The 18,794-nt window shown below is 40.3% G+C and overlaps 2 protein-coding genes across 2 annotated transcripts; both read right to left on the reverse strand.

Annotated features, from left to right (window-relative positions):
• Nucleotides 1–9,780: 9,780 nt before the first annotated feature.
• Nucleotides 9,781–10,993, reverse strand: LOC150052581 (olfactory receptor 5B12-like). Its single transcript, XM_090348720.1, has one exon. It carries the CDS (start codon nucleotides 10,991–10,993, stop codon nucleotides 10,049–10,051), a length of 945 nt encoding a protein of 314 aa, XP_090204846.1. The 3' UTR covers nucleotides 9,781–10,048.
• A 2,907-nt stretch (nucleotides 10,994–13,900) lies between these two features.
• Nucleotides 13,901–14,845, reverse strand: LOC150052582 (olfactory receptor 5B12-like). Its single transcript, XM_090348721.1, has one exon. The coding sequence runs from the start codon at nucleotides 14,843–14,845 to the stop codon at nucleotides 13,901–13,903; it is 945 nt and encodes a 314-aa protein (XP_090204847.1).
• Nucleotides 14,846–18,794: the final 3,949 nt, after the last annotated feature.

The raw sequence follows: 18,794 nt of genomic DNA on the forward strand, positions 1-18,794 counted from the left end.
AGGAAAAATTAAAAGAGAGACAAACAGATGGAGTTCGGGAGGACTACAGCCCAAGTCAGCAGTCCAAGAAGGCTGTGAGCTCCAGACTGCTGCCTAAGACTCTCCTGTTTATTTTAAGTTCCCACCTTAAATACTCTTCTTATAACTAGGGAACTGCCAGAGGCTACATTCATACAAAATAGTAAACAAGTCACATATAGGATAAATGAGAAAGATTAACATTGCCTAAGTTATCCTGATAAGAACTGATTGACTTTGCTTAAAGTTATCCTGATAAGAACTGATTGACATTGCTTAAAGTTATCCTGATCAGAGTTACTTCCTTGTGTATATAGTTGTGTAGGTCCAAGGTCAGGTCCAAGGTCATTGACCCCACAGTCGGTCCCCAACATCTCCCCCGTCTTTCTTTTAAAAGATGCGGACTTGCTTGTCTTAGGTTGGGTGGATCGCTGACTCTGCCTTACCTGTCATGGGGAACTTCTTCAGATCAAGCTGAAGGCCCTGTCTTAGGTTGGTCAGAGAGCATCCCCTCTTATCCCGTCCTTGACTGCGATCCCTCTCGGGGGGGGGGGGGAGGAATTCATCCATCTGGGGCTTAGATCTGCGGAGTTGTTCGATTGGTGACTGTTGCAGATGTGACCACTGGACGGGTACTGGCCATAGGTGTTGATTTGTTCCCAGCCATAGCTTCAGTTGTCACTTTACTTGGAGTAGAAACAACAGGAGTTGGCTTGATATTGGCTGTTGATGGATCTGAAGTGCTGGCAATTCCTCATTCTTCAGAAGCTGCAGTAGTATTCAACGTGATCTGTCTCTGCTGTTCTGGGACCTTACTAGTAGGTTCTTAAGGCTCTTTTCTCTGCTCTAAGTGCCTCCCTTGATGCTCTCGGAGTTCTCTCTCCAATCTACTGATTTGACCTTCTAAATGGGACTTAAGAGCTGTCATACGAACATCAAGTTCATTTTTTTTTTGCTGATCTAATGTTCCATTCTCCCCCCTCTTTAAAACAATGCAATAATTCAAACTTAAATGATTTTCTTGATTAAACCTTGAACATGTTCACTCACTCATTCACACACATTCATACTCAAAGATTTTAAAGTGCACAAAATTAATATTGGCCGTTCATGTTCCTGAAGTTTGTGTCAAGAGAGCTTTGCCAATTTTACTCTTGAGGGTGAGAACCAGGTTCAAAACAAAACTTTAGAAAAACCATAAGGATCCATATTTAAAACTGGTACCAATTTCAAAGACAAAACTGGACAAGAAAAAATATGTAACACGAACAAGACAAAGAAACAGAGACTTTTACACTTAACACAAAAGCATGAATTCAGGTCTTTTCCCCATTACTGGATGCATTACTAGAGGGTTGGGGGTGAAGGTCCAGTGAGGCGCTGCTTGGATGACCGCTGTCACTCTCCACAATCCGAACATAGCGTTTGGGCAGCCAGCAGGCATCATTTTCTTCCTGTGAGAAAACACATACATGCCCTCTACCCCAGGTTAGAATAGGATCTGGTCCGTGCCAAGCACCAGTTAGGGGATCCTTCCATTTTACTAAGGCAAAAGCACGCTGCTCTCTTTTTTTCCCAGAATCGCTGAGCAGCAGATAAATTATTTGAATCCAGATTCAAAAAATTTAAAACAAATAAAGCATGATTAAGTATATTCACATTTTAGCAAATTGCATTTTAGCAATTTGATGTTTTAATAATCCATTAGCTCTCTCCACGATGCCTTGACCTTGAGGATTGTAAGGAATGCCTGTAATATGAGTGATATTATAAGAATGGCAGAAGGATTGAAATGCTCGGCCTGCATAGCCAGGGCCATTATCTGCTTTTATTTGCTAGGGAATCCCCATCACAGCAAAACATCGAATGCAGTGAGAAATACAATGTTTAGTAGCTTCCCCAGCAAGGGGGGGTGGCCAGGATAAAATTAGAATAAGTATCTACAATAACATGAACATATTTTAATCGGCCAAATGATGGAACATGTGTGACATCCATCTGCCAAATGTGATTAGAAAGCAGTCCTCGTGGATTTATACCTAAATGAGGAGCTGGTGAGAAGGGCACACAGTTGGAGCAAGTTTTAACTATTTGACGTGCTGCTTCTCTAGATAATTTAAACTGTCGGCGCAAGGCTCGGCTGTTTTGATGATGGATGGCATGTGACTGCTTAGCAAGTTCAACTTGAGTTAAATAAACTCTGGTGGCAGAATCAGTAACTGCGTTACCCTCATGTAAAGGGCCAGGAAGATTAGTGTGAGCTCGAATGAAGCCAAAAAAACAGGGGTGGTTGCGAGAACAAAGCAAAGTTTGTACTTGGCGAAATTGGGTCTGGATATTGGAGTTAGTAGTTCCAATAAAGGGAACAGTTTCTATGACTTGAAGAGCACGAATTACATATTGACTGTCTGAGTATAAGTTAAAGGGCTCGTCTTGTAACAGGATGAGTGCTTGTAAAACAGCCTCTAATTCCACCTCTTGGGCGGAGGAAAAACCCGTAACCCAAGACTGAGTTTTCCCATTAATGGTCAAAGCAGCCGTTCCATTAGAGGATCCATCTGTAAATACTAAAGCGGCAGAAGATAAAGGCGAGGCCCGTACTATGGAAGGAAATAGGAACGTATGACACGCAGCAAATTGGAGAAGTTTGTTAGACGGGTAGTGATGCAAAATTTTTCCCGTATAATTGGCCCAAGCAATGGCCCAAGAATCGCAATGGGCGAATAGCCAATCTTGTTGTTGTAAATTATATGGGACACAGATAAAATGAGGTTTCTGACCTAAATATTTAGGGGAATCCACTCGGCACATATGTATCAGATTAGCTACCAATTCGTAGTAGGGGGTCAGCACTTTGCCGGGTGTTGATGGTAGATAAAGCCATAAAAGTGGGCCATCCTTCCACAATACAGCAGTTGGGGAGTGAGAAGTAGCTAAAATGTAAACTCCCCATGGTTTAGAGTAGTCACAATAGGTCACTTGTTGCTGGGAAATTGCCTTTTCTACGATTTGGATGGCCCTCCTGGCGTCAGGATTTAAATTGCGCAAGGATGTAGGGTTGGTATCTCCTTTTAAGAGATCAAAGAGGGGTTTTAACTCTCGTGTGGACAGCTTTAAATAAGGCCGAAGCCAATTTATATCTCCTAAAAATTGCTGAAAATCATGAAGAGTTCTTAAATGTGAAGTTTTTAATTGTATTTTTTGGCTTTTAAAATAGTGTGGGCCTAATATATGGCCTAAATACGTAAAAGGGGGGTGTTCCTGAACCTTTTCAGCTGCTATTATAAGGCCAAAGAGGCTCAGATCTTGCTTTAGTTGTCCAAAGGCTTGTCGTACGACGATAGGGTCAGAACAAGCCAACAAGATGTCGTCCATATAATGAACAATATAAACAGAAGAAAATTTGTCACGGGTGGAAGAAATGGCTCTGGCTACAAAACTTTGACATAAAGTTGGGCTATTTGCCATGTCCTGTGGGAGCACAAGCCAATGATATCGCTTCATGGGTTCTTTAAAATTAACAGAGGGGACGCTGAAGGAAAAGCGCTTACAGTCTTGAGGTGCCAGGGGTATAGTATAGAAACAATCCTTCAAATCTATAATAATCTTATAAGTATCCTTTGGGATTGCCATGGGTGAAGGCAAGCCGGGCTGTAATGTCCCCATCAGTTCCATAGTTGCATTTACCTTTCTCAGATCCTGTAACAGCCTCCATTTACCTGACTTTTTCTTTATAACAAAAATTGGAGAATTCCATGGAGAGTTAGAAGGGGCCACATGTCCCAAGTCCAGCTGTTCCTGTACCAGCTGCTGTACTGCAATGATCTTTTCTAGAGAGAGAGGCCACTGTTCGACCCATACCGGTTCTTCAGAGAGCCAATTTATGGGATCAGCATGAGGGGCAGAACAAACAACAGCCCCCGTTAAAGAATACCCTAATCCTTGTCTCGGGGGGTGAGACTGGGGTTGGAGTGGCTCTGGCCCTCCCTGTGCTGCTCGGCCTAGTCCCCTAAAGGGGAGGAGGCCTTGATCAAGTAACTGCTTAGTGACCGCAGCACTAGGACTAAACATATACACTCCTATTTTTTCCATGATATCACGACCCCATAAATTAATTGGCAGATGATCCAGGACAAATGGCTGAAAATGACCAGAGTGCCCTTCCTCATCTCTCCAAACAAGGATTGCACTGCTCTGCTGTGGGTCAGTTGCTTGCCCAATCCCCTGTAGGGAAGTCATAGAGGTTGTCAGGGGCCATTGGGCTGGCCAATGCTTTTTAGATATTACAGACACATCCGCTCCTGTGTCTAATATTCCTTTAAAGGGTTTTTCTTGTATAAATATAGTCATCTCAGGCCTCTCTTGTTTTATGCTTTGTACCCAATAGATATCAGAGGATCCAAATCCTCTCTGTCCGCATGGGGCAGAAGAATTAGCAGTCTCCCCGTGAGGTAAAGGCACAAGTATTAGTTGTGCTAATTTTTGACTGGCTGGGATCGATACCACGTGTTTCGGAGCAGAGGCCATAACTTTGATTACTCCAGTAAAATCCTGGTCAATTTTGCCAGGTGTAATCTGTATCCCTTTAAGGGCTGAGCTACTTCTCCCTAACAGCAATCCAGCCACTCCCGGGGGAAGGGGACCGAAGACCCCCGTGGGGAGAGCTTGTGTCCCCATCTCTGGGGTCAATACTGAGCAGGTGGAGGAACAGAGGTCCAATCCTGCGCTGCCTGGGGTGGCACGGAAGAGGCTGGAGACAGATTTTGGGGGGTTGTTAGAAGATTTACTTGTGGCGGAGAAGAGGGAGGGACTGCCCTATGGTTTTGCGGGGCCAGAGGCTGGCCCCTTCTCCAGTTTCCCGAAAACGGGCGGCCATTGCGATTTGTTGCTGACTTGCAATCTGTAGCCCAGTGCTTCCCTTTACCACAGCGTGTCCACGCTGTGCCAGGTAATTTTTCTCTCTTTAACCTGGCCTGGCGTGGGCATTGCGTCATCCAATGTCCTATTTGTCCACAAGAGAAGCAACGCCCTGGGGGTCTAGCAGCCCGGGAATGCCTCTGGCCTCTATATTTTAGAAATTCAGTAGCAGTCTTTCTTTGAGGAGTGGCGGCTAAAGTAAGGCCTTGTACATGGGAGGGTCCATTATCAGCACACAGTGAAATAAAGTCCGTGATTCCTCCCTTATTCCTATGGGGTCTGATAGCCGCCTGACAGGCGGCGTTGGCATTTTCATAGGCTATGTGTCTAACTATAATCTTCCTTGCGTTCTCATCTTGTACTAGGCAGTCTGCAGTCTCCATTAATCGAGACAAAAATTCTAGATAAGGTTCATTCGGTCCCTGTTTAACTTCTACTAAACTTTTTGTACGATTGGAATTACGTAACCTTTTCCAAGCCTCTTTCGCCGCAGCATTTATTTGTGAATAGGCTTCCTTTGCATAACCCAATTGATCTTCGGTGTTTTTATAGGTTCCCTCTCCTAACAACTGATCAAAAGTGTAAGGCAGGTTCTTAGACCTATTTGTTTCAATTTTAGCCCGACACTGTGCAGTGAACTCTGTCTCACATAATAAGTACTCTCCTGCACTAAGGCATGCTCTGGCAAGCCGCTTCCAGTCATTTGGGCATACAATACCAGCACACGCGGCCTCCAATATTACTTGAGTAAAAGGGGCAGTTGGCCCATATTGGGAGCAGGCACTTTTTAAATCCTGTAACAGTTTAACAGGAACAGGTTGATGGTATACTTGTTCATCATGATCAACTAAACTAGGGAAGCATCGAGGCCCTGAAATATCTTCCCTCTCTCTAGCAGCCTGAGCCAGGTTTAATTGCGATGCACTGTGCCTGGTTGTAGTGTCTGTTAAAAGGGACTTGTTGCTAGGGCTTTTAGGCTTGCTTACAGGTTGAAAAAAGGGATTGGGGCTGTAAGGCTGCAGCTGGAGGCAGTGGGTGTGAAGGGTAAGGTTTAGAATCAGACACCATAGTGGCCTGAGGGTCATATTTCTTTCCTACTTCTGGGGGGGCTCTCTGCTCTATCCCCATTTTAGATAGTAGATGTAGGATTTCTTCTAACCTTTTTTCTCTCTTAGCTATCCGGTCCTCCATCGGCTCATCATAACTTTCCTCCTTGATATTCAAATTTGAATTCTGATACTCAATATCTACTGGTTGTTGTTCCCTTTTCAAGATCTCACTTAGACTCTCTTGGGCTGCGGCATATGGCTCAGCCTCAGGTTTTTCAGAAGAGTCCTTTAATTCATAAATTTCCCTTAATTCAAGATTAAGTTCAGCATTCTCATGTTGAGGATCTATGCATTCACTTACTAAATTCCATACAGTAATAGCCTCTACTGAGGTCTTCTCTGGGCCATATACATTATAATAATCTTGAATTCCTTTTCCTATCCGCGGCCAGGTTTTTAGGAATTCCTCCTCTATAGACCTCGGGCATGCCTCCTCGACAAACTGTAGGAAGCTCTGAAGCACCCCTTTTTCCACCCACATTCCGTGGGCTTCAAGTAGGCCTGACAAGATCGGTAAATATGACGTATGGCTATTAACTTGACCCATAATTTTTACTCTGGACAATACAGCCTCTTAATAGTCCTACGACGTGTTACTCACCACGGTGGGGTCCTCCGCCTATGTCCCAGATTTTCAGGGTCCCTGTTCGGGCGCCAGTTGCCGGGGCCAGCCGGCAGCAAACCAGGGTTTGCAGATTGGGATTCCTGAAATAGGGGCAAGGACTAGGAAAAATTAAAAGAGAGACAAACAGATGGAGTTCGGGAGGACTACAGCCCAAGTCAGCAGTCCAAGAAGGCTGTGAGCTCCAGACTGCCGCCTAAGACTCTCCTGTTTATTTTAAGTTCCCACCTTAAATACTCTTCTTAAAACTAGGGAACTGCCAGAGGCTACATTCATACAAAATAGTAAACAAGTCACATATAGGATAAATGAGAAAGGATTAACATTGCTTAAAGTTATCCTGATAAGAACTGATTGACTTTCCTTAAAGTTATCCTGATAAGAACTGATTGACATTGCTTAAAGTTATCCTGATCAGAGTTACTTCCTTGTGTATATAGTTGTGTAGGTCCAAGGTCAGGTCCAAGGTCATTGACCCCACAGTCGGTCCCCAACAGTTAGGTGTGGTTGATGAGGTGCAGTTGGAGGAATTTGGAGAAGAACAACACTGTTTAGGAAGCAAAAGTGGGGTCAGTGCAGAACTGTTCCAAGAGACCAAGGCGGATAGCAAAATGAAGCTCTTCTGATGGCTGTGCATGTCTCTTCTGCTCCAGTTTTCCTAAGCCTTATACTGTGCATCTGTGTCTTAGTTACTTCCTTAGAAACCAAAGCATTGTGAAGTTATTCAGCCCTACGAGGATAAGGACCTATTGCAAATGGACTTAAGAGAACAAGTAATTTACTGTCTGTGTCAAATGCTTGATACTAGAGTGTTACTAATTCATAAAGGAGGCCAAAAAGGCCTTAGCCATGCAGGATAGTGCTAAAATGAAGACTTAAATGGAGTGGACATGTTCTTCACACGCAACAGAAAATAAAAAAGCTCATCATAAAAGTCTGGTTGATGCAAGGAAGGGACAGAGAAAGTAATGAGGGAAAAAAGGGTAAAAGACTATAGAAGAGATGAAAAATAAAATATAACTAAAGCAAAATGAGTGTCCAGTCTCCACATTTTCAAAGGATTTAGTGGAGAGAAAAGTGTACATTATTGGCTTCTCAGTTTAGTTTGTAAGTGGTCTGAAACTTTGTGGTAATCTGTGAATAAATTGAAAATTACCTCTATTCTCCTTCATTTTATTGTACTCTGATTATTTTGCCCCTTTGAAAACACAGTGACTAGGAAAGAACAAGTGGAAAGATAATGTTGTCCAAAAAGAAATGGACTCTTTACTTGTAACCTTCTGTACATCACATTTATAATAACAATAAAAAATTACAAAAAAGAAAATCACAGTGAGAACAAGTGGGTTGCATAAAACAAGTCTTGTTTTTCTTGATTAATGTACTTAAAGGGTTGTTAATCCTGATTAGCTACTTAGAGAACTTGAGTCAATGTCCGTTTATCTATCTTTAGCTTCTATTTCATGAGTGTATTATCTTTTATTTATTATTTCCTTCTGCCTATAAAATTTCCACTTCACTTGCTTTTAGCATAATAATTTGAGGTGCATCATTAGGTTATTTAACTGAGCCTGCTCTGATATTTTAATGTAGGAACAAAATAGACTATTATTGTTACTATGAATAAAAACAAATTTTTGCATGTATTTTTTATTGTAATTTATGGAAAGGTTACATTCTATTCACCAGACAGAAGGTACATTATTTCACAAACATTGATACCCTTTCTCATGTCATAGTGCCCATTTCCATTCCCCTCCCACCCCTTATCTTGATTTCCCTCCTTCCCTATCCAATTTCACATAACGAAGTAAGCACATATAGAATATATCAGATAAAATGGTGAAATATTGCAATAATATGTGATAACCAAAAGGGACAGCAAAAGAGATGAGAGATAACATAGTACATTAGGACAACAATCACCCATTATATGGCTTTTGTTTCCATATCCTGGAAGTCCTTTAATTTAGTGTCACACTATATGGCCTTATGTTTCTAGATTTTGTTTTATTGTTAAAATCTCTGCTAAGAGAGCCCAAGGTTTCTCCTGATTATGACAAATGAGGGAAACCATTGAGCTTATGTTCTTTGAGTCTGGCTTACTGCACTTAATAAGATTTTTTCTAAGTCTTTCCATTTCCTTATAAAGGGGGTTATGTCATTCTTTTTGACAGAAGCATAGAATTCCATTGTGTACAAATACCACATCTTTTTGATCCACTCATCAACTGAGGGACATCTGGGTTGGTTCCATATCTTTGCTATGGTGAATAATGCTGCAAGCAATGAAGATTGTTCTGCTAGTGGATTTAGTATGCCCTAGTTTCTGGATGGTTGGGTAAATGCCAAGTAGTGGAATTGCTGGGTCATAGGGGAGTTCTATGTTTAGCCTTTTGAGGCACTGCCATACTGCTTTCCATAGTGGTTGAATGAGTATACACTGCCATCAATAGTGTAGTAGTGATCCCTCCTGGCCACATACCTTCCAGCATCTGTTGGGAGGATAATAACAAGTTTTTTGTTGCTTGTGGGGCTTAAACTATGGGTTTGGGCACTGTCCCTGAGCTCTTCAGCTCAAGGCTAATGCCCTAACCCCTGTGCCACAGAGCCACTTCTGCTTTTCTGGTGATTAATTGGAAATAAGAGTCTCATGGAACTTAGTGCCTGGGCTGGCTTTGAACCACGATCCTCAGATCTTAGCTTCCTGAATAGCTAGATTACAGGTGTGAGCCACTTCCCCCAACAATTACACATTTTTCTATGTGAAAATATGAACGACAGCACACATGTTAGAGATGTAAGAAATTTCATTCATGGGCCGGGAGTTTGGCCTAGTGGTTAAAGTGCTTGCCTAGCATGCATGAAGACCCAGGTTCAATTCCTCGGTACCACATACATAAATAAAAGCCAGAAGTGGTGCTGAGGCTCAAGTGGTAGAGCTCTAGCCTTGAGAAAGTCCAAGGACAGTGCTCAGGCCCTGAGCTCAAGCCCAGGACTGGCAAAAAAAAAAACAAAAAACAAAAAAACACAGAAATTTCATTCATGCATTGAAATACATAAACAATCAATGGATCCTATTTATATGCATTGATCAACCTAGTTCATGTGGGAAGTGTTCATGTTTACATATTATTATATATGCACATGTTTGAGTTTGAAGGAGCATGTCATTAAAAGGAACTTTGAAAATCATTATTCTATGTTTCTGAATTATCGTCAATTATTGTGTCTAGTTCTCTGGTCTTAAGGCTTTTACTTCCTGGACTTCACTTAGCTGGGAAAATTATTGTGTTAAATAAAAATATGTGGGTAGAATAGGGACATAACCTCAAGTGTTCATTGGTGAGGTGGGTGAAACAACCTTATAAATTCTAAACAACTAAAACAGGAGTGCTATAGAAGATTTTGCTTTTCCCACAGCCTTGGTGAAGGCATTCTTCACCTCTTTGTTCCTCAGGCTGTAAACCACTGGGTTGAGCATGGGAATCACCATGGTGTAGAACACAGATGCCATTTTGTCAGTGCCCATAGCATGACTGGAGCTGGGCTGTAAGTACATGAAGATGCCTGATCCATAGAAGATACAGACTGCAGTGAGATGGGAGGCACAGGTAGAGAAGGCCTTCTGGCATCCTTCAGATGAGCGCATCCTTAAGATAGTGACAAATATAAACAGGTAGGAGACCAAGATGACTAAGATAGAAAAGACGTCATTGAATCCCACCACAGAGAAAATAACCATCTCACTAATGGAGGTATCTGAGCATGAGAGGGCTAAGAGGGGAGGGGCATCACAGAAAAAGTGATCAACCACATTGTCTTTGCAGAAGGAGAGCCTGAAAATGTTCCCAGTATGGATGGAGGCATTCAGGAAGCCACAGACATAGCAGCCTGTGGTCAGTCTGGCACACTTGTGTGTGGTCATGGTGGTGGGGTAATGCAGGGGCTTACACACTGCTGCATAGCGGTCATAAGCCATGGAGGCCAAGAGAAAGCTCTCAGTGGTGATGAAGCCGACAAAGAAGAAGAACTGGGAGGCACAGGAGTTGTAGGGCATGACCTTGTCTCCTATGAGGAGTCCTGACATCACCTTGGGGGTGACAGCTGAGGAATAGGCAAAGTCCACGAGGGATAAGTTACTGAGGAACAAGTACATGGGGGTGTGGAGACGAGAGTCCAGAGCGATCAATCCCATCATTCCCAGGTTCCCAGTCAGAGTGCAGAGGAAGATCAGGAAGAAGATGAGGAAGAAGGGGATTTGGAGTTCTGGCTTATTTGTTAGTCCCACAAGAATGAACTGGGTCACTTCTGTGCTGTTCTCCATTGTAGGGTAGGTGGCTAGCTTGTGGCCATGAGAAAGGCAAGTCACAATAACAAATGACAAGCAGGTGGTGAGCTCAATTGGTATGGCTGCTCTGTTTTATTTCAGTTTTACAATGTCTGTTTTTCAAAATCCCCTATAAACAGCGGACCTTCTATGCAGGGCTCAATGGTATATTAGAAGCAGTCTTCCTTTTAACTATGTGTATATTTGGGTAACAACATGTTGACCATATTCTAAAGATGAAATGAAGAGGAAGAGTCGCAGGCATCATGAAGGTATAGAGTAGCTGCTGAAAAGTTGAGAGAAATGGCAGAGGAAAAAGGACCATGAGAAAATGGCTGTCCATCCCAAACTCTAATTCATCTGCTTCAGGGGAGGAATCAGGAATCTGAAGCCATAATGGAAAAGTAATAAACGTCCTTGGGTGAATTTACTTTCTAGTTATAATATAAGTGCACAGTTCATACTTGCCTTGATCTAAGTCTGGAGTTCAATGAGACAGTCGTTCTGATGTCGAGGCCAGCTTTACTAAAAAAAGAACAAAAGGTATTTTGTTCCTTCCATTATCTCAGATACAACCATGTACCATTAGGATCCTATGTAACAGGAATTTTTTCTGGAGGTTTAAAGCAGGAATAAGCCAGGCTGGAGATTCCAAGGGCACCATTATGTAGATTGGTAGAGAGATAGAGGATATAAATGGAGCTTATGGAAGAAAAAAAAAGAGTGTTTCTGAATAGTTTTGCTGAGGCTCCAGGCTTCATGGTGGCATGGAACCAATGTTTGAAGACTGTAAGAGAAACAGAGCCCTAAGCCTGTTGGTGGTGTATACTTCCTGATTGAGTGATACATATGGAATAGTAAAACATATAAGCCTAAATTCTCAATAAGTGAAGAAGAAATGGCCTCCCAGGTGCTATCTTTTGGCTTCCCTCTGCCCCAGCAACGTCCTGCCCCAGTGGACTTCATGAACGTCTACCGTCTTTTTGGAGTCATACACACGAGAGTTCAGTCCCTTCATTCACGGCTCAGGCTTCAGGTGAGAAATTCAGTTCTTGACAGAAGGCCAACCTCTTTACCCAAGGACTTTCCAGGGTCTTGTCAGTAGTTGTCAATTTCCTACAAGCAGGCAAAGGTGGACAATAATACTATTGGCAATGCCATCAGCGGAATGCAAATCCTAGCCCTACTTCTGCCATTCTGTCTTTTTAGATAAGCCATTTCATCTCTATGAAACTCAACATCCTCATATGTTAAAAGAGAATATTAAACAGGTAGCACCCACAGGATCCTTCCTGATTGACTGATTCTTCCAGAAGGAAGTAAATCCTCATGAAGCCTGGTTATTTGTCAAAGGGTGATTATGGTAATTATAACCCATTTTCTGATTTTCCCTCTAGACGTTGTTGGAGGCTCTTAGGGATATGTTACTTTAGGCAGAAGGAAACTGTGGTTGCTAATCAACTCTTAACAGACTAAGGATCTAACTCTACAGAGGTCAAAGAGACTCTTGTTCTTGGGCTACTTCTGCTACTGGGACAAATGGGAATCTAAACAGGTGTCTATATGATGGTGTTTCTAAAGCAACAGAACTTTTGGGACACAGTTCCCTCAAAAGGACTCCCACCAATGCTTTCTCATATCTGTAGAGCTTTAATGATGAAGAAGTTCTGTGAGGGAGATGTGGGAATTATTTTTTTTTTAAGAAATACTCCAAATAAGCCATTGTGTGGCCTTTATGGCTCCAATTTCACTTAAACCTTAGAAGATGGGAACATAAATTCTGTCCATTTAACAAGTATATTACTTAATGCTTTTCTCCATTGACTCCCCCCAATATTTGAATTGTGGGGATAAGAGAACTTTTTTTTCCCATTGGCTGCTTTTCTATCTTTAGTTTCTAATTCATTAATGGATTCTCTTTTCTTCATTACTTATTTCTGCCACAGAATTTTTGTGTGATTTGCTTCTAGTATAATATTTGAGGTCTATTATTAGGTTATTTAATTGAGCCCTGTCTGATGTTTTAATATAGAAACAAAATAGGTTATTATTAGTTCTATGAATAGACATTGTTTTGAAAATCTGCAAGACAGAACATATATGTTAAAGATGTAAGGAGTGATAAAGAAAGGTGAATATTATAGACTTAATTTGATCAGGACAGGCTTTATTTATGTATTGAAATACACACCATAATCCATCTTTGGATCCTATTTATATACATCAATGAAGCCAGTTAATTAGTTTAAAATGATAGAAACATTAAAATGGGTATTTTTGAAAGTATTCAGTAATTTATATTTATATATTGTTTTAGGAATTTTTATGTTCAAATTCCATAAATTCAGTCAAATTATTTTTTTTACTAAGTGTGCATTCTCACACACTGGAATAATTGCTGTATTTTCTACTCTAAACCTGAAATCGAGCCTATGAATACCTTGAATTAATTCTTACTTTTTTTGTCTGTTATTGTGCCTGAACTTAGGGCCTCAGTGGTGTCCCAGAGTTTCTCTCACTAAGACTAGTGCTCTGTCACTTTGAGCCACAGCTCCAGTTTCAGTTTTCTGGTTTTTAATTGGAGACAAGGGTCTCGTGGACTTTCCTGAATGGGCTGGCTTCAAACAGCCATCCTCAGATCTCAGTCTCCTGTGTAGCTAGGATTATGGGTGTCAGCCCCCATGCCCGGCTTTTAAAAAGGGATTTTAAAAATCATTCTATGTTTTTTAGTAGTTCTAGATTATTATTTCTAGTCCTCTAGTCTTAAGGTTTTTACTTCCTGGACTCCAGGAATTAGCTGGGAAAATTATTGTATTAAATAAAAATATGTGGGTAGAATAGGGACATAACCTCAAGTGAGGTTATTGGTGAGGTGGGTGAAACAACCTTATAGATTCTAAACAACTAAAGCAGGAGTGCTATAGAAGATTTTGCTTTCCCCACAGCCTTGGTGAAGGCGTTCTTCACCTCTTTGTTCCTCAGGCTGTAAACCACTGGGTTGAGCATGGGAATCACCATGGTGTAGAACACAGATGCCATTTTGTCAGTGCCCATAGCATGACTGGAGCTGGGCTGCAAGTACATGAAGATGCTTGATCCATAGAAGATGGAGACTGCAGTGAGGTGGGAGGCACAGGTAGAGAAGGCCTTCTGGCGTCCTTCAGATGAGCGCATCCTTAAGATAGTGACAAATATAAACAGGTAGGAGACCAAGATGACTAGAATAGAAATGAAAATATTGAAACCCACTACAAAAAAAATAACCATCTCACTAATGGAGGTATCTGAGCATGAGAGGGCTAAGAGGGGAGGGGCATCACAGAAAAAGTGATCAACCACATTGTCTTTGCAGAAGGAGAGCCTGAAAATGTTCCCAGTATGGATGGAGGCATTCAGGAAGCCACAGACATAGCAGCCTGTGGTCAGTCTGGCACACTTGTGTGTGGTCATGGTGGTGGGGTAATGCAGGGGCTTACACACTGCTGCATAGCGGTCATAAGCCATGGAGGCCAAGAGAAAGCTCTCAGTGGTGATGAAGCCAACAAAGAAGAAGAACTGGGAGGCACAGGCATTGTAGGGCATGACCTTGTCTCCTGTGAGGAGTCCTGACATCACCTTGGGGGTGACAGCTGAGGAATACGCAAAGTCCACCAGGGATAAGTTACTGAGGAACAAGTACATGGGGGTGTGGAGACGAGAGTCCAGAGCGATCAGTCCCATCATTCCCAGGTTCCCAGTCAGAGTGCAGAGGAAGATCAGGAAGAAGATGAGGAAGAAGGGGATTTGGAGTTCTGGCTTATTTGTTAGTCCCACAAGAATGAACTGGGTCACTTCTGTGCTGTTCTCCATTGTAGGGTAGGTGGCTAGCTTGTAGCCATGAGAAAGGAGAGTCAATATGATGACTCGAAGAAACACTTCTGAGCTCTGTCAGCTTGATGTCCTATGCCAACTGCAGAATTGCATTTACTTACTTCTCGGACTCCTGTTCTGAAGTATGGGTTGCTAACCACATGAGTTTTGGTTACACACTTTTTCAGAGAATATTGTTTTGGTGATGGTGTGTCTCATTCCTCTAATAATGTGGAGAACCACACTGAGGTTGAAAAAAATGTAGAATTTCAGAATAATTACTGGAAAACATCTGGAAGAAATCAAGCTTCTTATTCTGATTCCTTAAACAGATAGACATGCCTTTTTATACCAAACTAGAATTATCTATTGCTCCATTAGATTCTTTTGTTTTTCTTTCTCTTTTTGGTTTAGCTTAGTTGTTGTTTTTGTGGTACTAATTATAATGAAACTCATAACCTGGAATATAGTCTAATAATATCATACAGCTATGCTTTTATTTTGAGCCTTGAAAGTGCCTTCTAAATAGGATACCATTATTTATTACTTCTCAAGCCTGAGATATACAAGATAGTATTCTGGCAGATAGTTTGCCTGAAGTTTCCCCACTTCCCCATCCATATGGCACATTTACCCTATCGCATAAAGCAAGAAGGTCTAACTAGGTCTTTGACTTCTCTTTGTATTACGGCACTTATCCTAACCAGAATAGTTCTCTCTGTCTTAGTCCTCGAGGTTAGAATCTCTGTATATGGATTTTGGTAGGACACAGCATTCATTCTATGGCATAGTAAAATGAAGGTGAAATTACATTAATGTTACTCTGAAAGGTTTTGCCTCTTATATGTGTCATGAGCACTTAATTATCACAGTGAACTATAATTTAGTGCAACGTCTTTGCCATTCCCTTTGTTTAGAATCTATATCAGCCACTTCTTATTCAATACATGTCATGCCCCTAAATTCATCTCAATGTTGAAGAAGTTGTGTTGCTCTTGTTTGCATCATATATTTGCAGTTTCATATTTTTGTAGATCATTGCAGAGTGAATGATTTTGAAGATTATCCATCATAATCCCTTAAGTAAACAGATTGTCTAGAAATAACTTACCTTATGTTTATAGTAAACATATTACACAGGATGTATAATTTACTAGGCTGAGAGAACCATAGAAGCCTACATAGTCCAAATAATGAGATATCTAAAACAATTACTATTTTTAAACTTTATTACTTCAGCAAGTTGTTAACTTAGAGATGCAGTGTCCTTGGTGTCTGACATGTAGTATGACATTTCAATGTTGATTTGACTGAATTTCCTGCTATAAGATGGCCAGGAGAGAGAAAGAGACATCAATAATGATTGCATGCTGTTGATTTTTATAAATGCCATAGAATGGGAAATCTGGGAATAAGATCATCTCACTGAATTTGAATATTTTTACCCATTCGTGTACATAAACAGTTGTGTACACAAGTTCCCTGCACCCAGGACAGGGTCAATAACTTATTTAACTCTGAACTATGTTGTCAGTTTCATCTGGCCTAAACAAGATTAAATAAGATTACTAAAGGAAAGATTGCACACTAACAAAAATTGAAGCAGCCACCTTGTGGAGTGAAGTGTTTAGCAGAGGTGAGAGAAAAATATTCGTTTGAAGGAGCTTCTTAGCTCTCTATGATAATGAAATATGAACTTTAAACCTATTTTTTCTGTTGACTTGTTACCTCATAGTAATTCTTTGGTATTAATTGATAACTCACTGAGTGATTTTTATCATAAAGGCTAACTTGTAAATCATGAATTTGGTAATAAAATATAGGAAATTGTTTAGGTGGCTTTGTCTTAATAACCTATCTTTGTGGATCTATGTTGAATAAAAGATCTTACATCTTGGCAAATGAAGATCTTTCCCCACTCTGTGGGCTTTCTATTTATCGTTCCATTTATCTATGTCCCACTTCCTTAGATTTAGTGATACTATTTCTTTTCTTTTCCCCTTACGGTTTGTCTTATGTTTTTTATTATATCTGAATGTGGTACCTGGTGCATTGTACATAATCTTATTTGTTTATTTGAAATAGAAAAGATAAGGGAAAAACAAGATTAGTGGGAGGTGGTGGGGGACGAAAAATGGGAGAAAAACATGGAAAGGGGTAACAATGTTCAAGAATTAATGTACACACTCCTGATGTAACCCCTCTATACATCACCCCGACAATAAAATTAAAAAAAAGATCTTACATCTTTACACTACACACACGCGCGCACACACACACACACACAACACACACATACAATCTTTGAGTAGTTAAAATAGGACATTACTCATTTATAACACCAATAGAGCCACATAAAGTGCTGCATGGAGGCCCTCTTTCCTTTTCTCTGTAAAAACAATATCTGTATGATACACAGGATAGTTCCTATATTCAGTAATGCACAGGACATGTTTCCTAGCCTTGGGATGCTTTTCAGAATGAAAAAAACATTCAAATCAGTAAATATTAACCTGCTGTTGTTATTCCCCTCATGGAATAAACATATCTTTTCCATCTGGTTATAACTTTGAGGTTGCTGACTAAAATATTTGCACTGTAGTACAGAAATAGTTCATACTATAATTACAAAACTGATTTTAAAAGTCATTAGTGCAGAATTAGGAAACACAATTTGAGCATTTCATCATCATTAATTTTATCTCTTGTAATGTTATACCTCTCCATGTCAGTGAATTTGTGACTATCAAGAAGTTTGAATTATTCCTTCTTGTTAAATGCAGTCATTCAAAACATATTATTGTTATATTTTGAATTATAATATTATTTTACATTATATATTATTTGATCCTCTCAACATGGTTGTATTTATTAGTTAAGACAATTTTTATCTTTTTTTTGAGAAATAAGATTGAGATTGCAATGGTTCATAAACATGAAATGATTTAAAAATCATATAAGTTTGTGTTTGGCAAAGGAAGATATATGATCCTATTATATTTTCTTGTCACCTATCTATCTCTATCCATATCCATCTATCTCTATCCATATCCATCTATCTCTATCCATATTTATCTATCTATCTATCTATCTATCTATCTATCTATCTATCTATCTATCTATCTATCTGTTTCATAGGATTTTCTTGGTGTTCAGATGTATGACCTGTGATTTTATTGCATAAAATATAAGAAATTCGGGGCTGGGAATTTGGCGTAGTGGTAGAGTGTTTGCCTAGCATGCCCCAAGACCCAGGTTTGATTCCTCGGTACCACATACATAGGAAAAAAAAAAGTCAGAAGTGGTGCTGAGGCTCAAGTGGTAGAACTCTAGCCATGAGAAAGCCCAATGAGAGTGTTCAGACCCTGATCTCAAGCCCAGGACTGGATATATATATATATATTTATGAAATTAGTGAAACACTGAAGTCTAAACTCTCAATAAAGTAGAAACTTACCTTCCCCCCTAAGATACAGCATACACGATCAGAAATTCAGTCTTTGAAAGAAGGAAATTATCTTTCTTTGGGGACTCTTCTTTAGCATCTTACAAGAAAGTTTAGATGTCTCTAGGAGCAGATTGGCCTTGCAATCAGATAATACATATTCTAGTCCTTGATCTGTTGTTCTGTGTTCTTAGACAAGTCTTTTAATTCCTTTTAACTTTTCTTCTCTTAAACTCCTCGGGTCTGCATTTCTGTGTTGTCTTTACTATTTATCCGTGTTGCATTGATAAATGCAAAGTACTTTAATCTACTTCAGTTATGGAAGCCAATCTATCTAAGGATCTTCTTCACTATCAACAAAAATCTACAGTAGTGCTTCAGTTGCCTGGAGGTTAAAGATAAGTAAACACAATATCAAAAGAAAAGGTAAATTTCTCATCCTGACTGATCTTGAATCTCATTTACATAGAGGAAATACTAGACAGTTAGAGTCACAAGTATCTT

This window comes from Megascapheus bottae, chromosome 16, assembly GCF_031878675.1.
Source record: "Megascapheus bottae isolate mThoBot1 chromosome 16, mThoBot2.hap1, whole genome shotgun sequence".
In the NCBI taxonomy this organism is placed as follows: Eukaryota; Metazoa; Chordata; class Mammalia; order Rodentia; family Geomyidae; genus Megascapheus; species Megascapheus bottae.